The sequence below is a fragment of the Petaurus breviceps genome, unplaced genomic scaffold (assembly GCF_028583685.1).
Source record: "Petaurus breviceps papuanus isolate PSGF00001 unplaced genomic scaffold, PetGlider_PUasm1.0 188, whole genome shotgun sequence".
Classification (NCBI taxonomy): Eukaryota; Metazoa; Chordata; class Mammalia; order Diprotodontia; family Petauridae; genus Petaurus; species Petaurus breviceps.
This window is the reverse complement of record NW_027185804.1, coordinates 40,450,709-40,457,283: the sequence shown is the minus strand read 5'-3', so window position 1 is coordinate 40,457,283 and position 6,575 is coordinate 40,450,709. Positions and strand designations below refer to the sequence as shown.

Genomic DNA, 6,575 nt, shown 5'->3' with positions numbered 1-6,575 from the left:
CTATATGGGAATCACCACTGTATAAAAAACAGTGCTTACTCTGATAATGAGCCATGAGCTTTTGGAAGTGGGCACACAGTAGAGGCAGAGGATAGTCCCCAAAAAGATGGTAACAGCTGTCAAGTGAGACGTACAGGTGGAGAAGGCTTTACGTCTCCCACTGGTTGAAGGCATGTTCATGACAGTTATTCAAAAAAAAGAATTAGGAGCTAGGTATACTTTTGAGTGTACAAAAGTTATTAAAATTTGAAAGACTAAAGAGAATTACCTCATTTAAGTGTTTATCAGTGAAGGAATCAGAGAGGAAGGCAGAGTATTCACAAAGAATATTATTAATGATATTAACTCCATAAAAAAGACAACATAAGGAGAGAGCAGGTAAAGACCATGCAAGAAATTAGGCTCCATGAATATGATATGGTAGTCAGAAGGGCACAAAATTTCTGGGACATGGTGACTGAATATAGCAAGGGATTGCAAAGGGCTGCAAATTGATCATAAGCCATCACTTGTTACAATCCTTGCTTTAAGACACTTCATTTCAAGGGAACTAATTCAAATTGAATAGTTCTAAAAGGATTGAAATTGACATTTCCATCAACTAAATTGATATCTTTGTAATATTTATCTATTAGCCCTCCCTTCTTTTCTGGGGCTAATCCTTCTCTTAGAGCTGCCGTATTGATTGGCTTAATGAACGTATCAGACTGTAATTCTCCACAAACTTTAACCATTTCCTTTTTCTCTCCAGCATCAAATACATATTTCTCTATTTGGCATTTAAAGGTTTCCATAGCTTTGACTCTCATTTACTTTTCCAGCTTTAATGTACATTATTTCTCTTCTTAACTTGTGTTGTTCAACAACAATGGCTTTCATGCCATTTCTCACACCTACTCTTCATCTAATTGTATACCTTTGCAAATGTGCTCTACACTCACTTCAACTGCCTCGGATTCTCTCTTCAGGTCTACTGCAATTTCTTGTTTGTTTTTGATATCTTTGTTTTTGCAATTTACCTATACTTTCTTAGTTTTCACCTGTACCAATCTTTAAGCTTCATGTCTTCTCACCCAAATTACCTTCTACTTATCCTATGATTTTTTCTAAATATCATTGTTAGAAATATTTACCTTTTTTTTCACCCAGTTCATGGTAAATTACTTGAAGGGAATCATTGACTTTGTACATAATTAGATAAATAATATTTGGGTCGAGCTTCCAAATGGTTTTGAATTCATGAAATTTTACTATCACTCGGCATAGAAGAACCAAGAGAAATATAAGACCCATAACAAAGACTGATATAAGGAATTAATAAGGAGAGACTGCTCACTTTTTATATATTTAAAATGTATATCTAAGATCCTTATTAGTAATTGGGTAGCTTATAAAAAAGACTGGGTGTAAACTTGTGTAAGATATAAATTCAAAAAATAAAATAAAGGAACAGCTAAAAACAGTAATTATTTTATACAAATTATGTGCAAGAGGATGAATAGATACAGAGGAATTAGATGGAGAGGGAAGACTTGTAGTTCTGGTTAATGGCTTTCATCAGAAATGGATTTAAGAAGGAACTATATATACATATGCATATATATATACTTATTTAGAAGCATATAAAAGTCTTTTATATTCAGAAGAAACAAAACAGTAGGGAAATAGGGAGGGGGAAGAGCTCAAGGGAGGGATCTTTAGAGGGGAGGTTGGATTTTGGGGAATAGGAGGATAGGGGAGTGATCCTTGGAGGAGAGCAAGCAAGTATTAGGTGTTCAAGGTAGTAGGTAGAAGTAAAGGGAGTAGAATATGTATATGTATGGGAAGGTATATGTCTATGTGTACATGTATATATTTCTAACTATAGAGAAACATATCTAAACTTTATTGTGGCTTCCTGAGGGTCATTGGGGGGAGGGAAGGAATAATTAAGTTAAAAAGGACACAACAGAGAAAAAAGGAAATGTCACAAGAAAGCAAAGAAAAGATGGAAAATTCTAAACATAATGAGTATTTTTTTTTATCATATAGGCTTTCTTGAAATAAAAATTTATTGTTACATGTTTTGAATCCTCTTATATTCTGCTATGCACATGACATGATTTTTTTCTTTCACACTTTGTATTTAAGTTCCAATATTTAAGTTTATGATATGTTTTTGTTTCTGTTCTCTATTCTGTATTTAGGTTCTGATGTTTGAGTCTAAAAATTTTTTGAAGAAATGAAAAATGTCTTTGATAAATACTCTATTCTTTCTGTTATAAAAACCCAATTAAACTTTAAAGACCATACAAAGAAAGAAGATAACTACATCCAGAGATACAACTGGTAATTATATATATATGTATATATATATATATAAAACATGATTTACATATATATGTGTATGTGTATATTTGTATGTCTATATATGAGTGTATATGTGTGTATATAAACATATATGCATATATGATTTTGTATATCTAATGGTAGCCTTCTCTAGGTCAGGAGGGGGTTGGAAAAAATTGCTTAATAATTCTGTAGTATATTGGAAATGATTAGCATATTGTGAACAGAAGACCTGCAGTTTCCTGAGCAATCTATTTTTATTGTACTATTTCAAGGAAATGCTTTATGCCATAATTTATTTTGGAAAAGAGCTTTATAAAAATGAAGAGTAAGTTCTTCAAGATAAATCTGCAATTCCACATACAATTATCTTTTATTATACTATGTTATGAAAATATTTGTTTTGTCCCATTAATTAAAAATGAAATAAACAGATTATTTGGAAGCCAATTTCTGCCAAATGATGTCATTGAGAAATTATTTTGAGTTCCTTTAATTTCCTGAAGGTTTTCTTCACATCATTGTTCCTTAGACTGTATATTAAGGGATTTAGCATAGGAATCACTACTGCATAAAAAACAGATCCCACTTTGACTACAAGCCATGAGTTGTTGGAACTGGGAAAACAATATAGGAAGAAGATGGTCCCATAGAAGATAGTAACAGCAGACAAGTGGGAGGCACAAGTGGAGAAAGCTTTATATCTCCCACTGCCTGAATGCATTTTGAGGATTGTGACAGAAATAAAGAGATAGGAAGTAAGGATAATCATGAGGGTAGAAAATGCATTGAAATTTGCAAAGATTGAAAATATTAACTCACTGAAGTGTATATCAGAGCAGGAAGCAAAGAGGAAGACAGAATATTCACATACAAAGTTATTAATGATTATGGTCTCACAAAATGACAATATAAGAATTGAGTAGGTGAGTATAGTAGAACCAGTTATGCCCCAAGAATATGCCACAGTCACTAGCAGAGCACAGCGTTTGGGGGACATAGAAACCGTATACAGCAAAGGATAACATATAGCGACAAAGCGGTCATAGGCCATCACAGACAACATGAGTGCCTCTGTCACAACACAGGTGACACCAATGGAAAACTGAGAGATGCAGGCTTTGATGGAGATGCTTCTGTCTTCTACAACTAAGTTTTCTAATAATTTTGGTGTAACTATAGTGGAGTAGCAGAAATCCACAAAGGATAAGTGACTTAGGAAAAAGTACATGGGAGTGTGGAGTTTGGGATTGATCTTGATGACCACTATCATGCCAATATTACCCAACACAGTGACTGCATACATGGTGAGGAATAGTAGAAAGAGGGGCACCTGGAGCTTTGGATATTCAGAGAAACCTAAGAGGATGAACACAGCCACACTACTCTGATTCTTGTCAGTGCTCACCATGATTCCTGTTGGAGAGAATTAGAAATGGATCATGAGAAATAAAAGAGAAATAAAATTGAAGGTTGGAGTATGAATTAGAAAACTATTAATGTTATAATTATTATGGAGATAATAATTGCATTAGTTTCAAAGTTAGTACTTCCTCTCGAGTCCTATATATTTGGGTTGAGAAAAAATCATGGACTATCAAAGAAGCCAAAATAAAAGTGAAATAGAGAATGATCTAAGGATATGGATGGCTATAAATTCACAGGACCTAGTACAATCTGTACTTCAACAGATTTCCATTAGAGAACATAGAGCTCATCCAGTACCTTTAAATGAAGGAGAACCAAAGTTGTTCATTTGGCAGGCTATTTCACTCCTTTACTCATCAAAATGGAAGTTTAAAGTTTCATCATCTAGCCTCCACTTTTGACATTCACTGTGTAATGTTGAATATGTCACTTGAGTGCGCCAAAGTGGGATCTGTTTTTATGCAGTAGTCACAGAACTACCCATTCAATCTAGTTCGGTTCCCTGAAACCCAGCAAAAGAAGTCTCAGCTCCCTTTCACATAACAAGATTTTGAAATCTAACTCACAACCCCTAAATTATTTTTCTTCTCGTTTCTTGTAAGAACAGTTTTCAGAAGACAAGCTAACGGTAAAAGACTTTTTTTTTTCTATAATAGTAAACGTTGGACATATGCTTTGGGAGAAGTTCCATAGCAAGAATCCAGTGAAGATTTTTTTTTACACAAAACATATTGCAATAGTTTTCTGGTGTAGCAACAAAACTGAAGTAATTTGGATGTTAACATAAAAATTAACATTTAGCATTAGTACGCTATAGGGGTAGGCAAGTGACAGGTGGCAAAATGTGGAGTCAGGAAGACCAGAGTTCAAATATAGCCTCAGAAACTTATTACATGACCTTGAGTAAATTATTTGCCCTCTCTTTGCCTCAGATTACTCATTTTTAAAATGAGGAAAATAAGAGCACTGACCTCCTAGGGCTGTTGGAGAGACCAGATGGGATAAGATCTTTAAAATGCTTGAGACAAAACTGAGCACATAGTCAGTGCTATGGTAATGGTTCTTATTATTTTTTTAAAATTACTTCAATTCCAGCTGTGTGTTTTAACGACTGTGTAGTCTTCAATCACTCCACCTATTTCCTCTGATATTTGTAACAAACACAATAATAACAACTAACATTTACATACGTAGCAAATCATGCCAGGTGTTATGCTAAATCCTTAACAATTATCATTGAAATGATCCTCAAAATAACCTGGAGAAGTAGGTGTTGTTATTATCCCATCTTTACATCCCATTTTGAGAAACTGGTGTTACAAAAGTTTAATGTTTTACCCAGAGGTACACAGCTAGTATATATATTGAGGTCTGATTTGAACTCATCTCCCTGACTCCAGGTCAAGATCACTATCCACTGCACTGTGAAGTATGAGGTTGTGCTAGAAAACATTTAAATTGTTTTTCCAGATCTAATATTATATATTCTATTTTATAAATCATTTCTTAATCTATGTACTAAAATCTTATGTTTCTTCCCATTCTTTGTAAGTTATCTGGAATAAATACCCAGAAAAACAGGGAAATCCCCTATTAGTTGAATATGAGATCTAATGCTGGAAAAATGTTTCTCTCTAACTTCTGAGTGTAATAGAAAGAAAGCCATCATAGAAAAAGTCTGAAAAGGGGTGTTTAGGGATCTGATGCATTATCTTTCCTTCCATGGAGTAATTGGTCTATTTCTGTGAAGAATATCACAATGTAGGGAAAGTTAAGTGACACAGTGAATAAAGCACCAGCCCTGGAGTCAGGAGGACCTGATTTCAAATTCAGCCTCAGACATTTGACACACTTACTAGCTGTGTCACCTTGGGCAAGTCACTTAACCCCAATTTCCCTGCCTTACCCCCCTCCAAAAAAACCCACCACAATATAGTAATTATCTTCCAATGAGCAAAGAATTTAAAAAGGTAAAAGAAAAAAATATAAAAAAAACAAATGAATTAACAAAGAGACAGAGGCAGAGGAGAGAGACAGAAAGAAAAGGAAAAGGTAGGTGGAGGCCTAGTACATTGTGAGTTGTTAGACATGAGTGAGGTCTGTGTATTAGGAAATGGGTCAGAGAGAAAGGGATAATAGTTCCTTTTCCATATGTATTTCTTTCTTTTTTTTAATAAAAGTATAACAGAAGAATGTTCTCCAATTCCTAATGTTAATAAATAGTGGACATTGTAATATAGTGTGAGAGAATTTACTGCCAGTAAATTGAATATTCCATTCTGGTAAATCCAGATGAATAACTTCCCTGAAGCTATTTTTTCCCCTTAATTTCCATTTTTCTATTAAAGAGCTGTGGCCAATATTTGGCATTTCATAAATTCTAATTAACTATTTACACATTTTTTTCAAATATATGCATGATCTCCTGACCGACCTTCTATAAAGGACAACAAATTATGTCCTTGTTCCCCTTTAAATGGTTTCCCCAATTTTGCATATATATGATCAGTCTGTACATTCCTATGTGAAGAAAGATTCCTCTAGGTAGTGCAATAGTTGTTTATAACATATACTTACCAAGTTGTTTGAGGCTTTCAATAGTGTATGACTCTTGCTAGCCCATTTGAGCTTTTCTTGGCAAAGATAATGGAGGATTTTACTGTTTCCTGCTCCAGTTCCTTTTACAGATGAAGAAAATATGAAGCAAATATGGTGAAGTGACTTGGCCACAGTCACAAAGCCAGTATGTGTATGAGGCCAAATTTAAGCTCCCTGACTTCAGACCAGGGCTTTATCCACTACACCACCAAGTTAACCCT

The 6,575-nt window shown here is 34.2% G+C and overlaps 1 protein-coding gene and 1 pseudogene across 1 annotated transcript; both read right to left on the bottom strand.

Moving 5' to 3' along the window:
- LOC138163663 (olfactory receptor 5D18-like) lies at nt 1-506 on the bottom strand (annotated as a pseudogene).
- Nucleotides 507-2,794: 2,288 nt separating this feature from the next.
- LOC138163528 (olfactory receptor 5D13-like) lies at nt 2,795-4,032 on the bottom strand. Its single transcript, XM_069090981.1, has one exon. It carries the CDS (start codon nt 3,737-3,739, stop codon nt 2,795-2,797), a length of 945 nt encoding a protein of 314 aa, XP_068947082.1. The 5' UTR covers nt 3,740-4,032.
- Between the last annotated feature and the right edge of the window lie 2,543 nt (nt 4,033-6,575).

Excerpts from the sequence above, each read along its gene's own strand:
- LOC138163528 (XM_069090981.1), bottom strand. The coding sequence starts at position 3,739 with ATGGTGAGCACTGACAAGAATCAGAGTAGTGTGGCTGTGTTCATCCTC.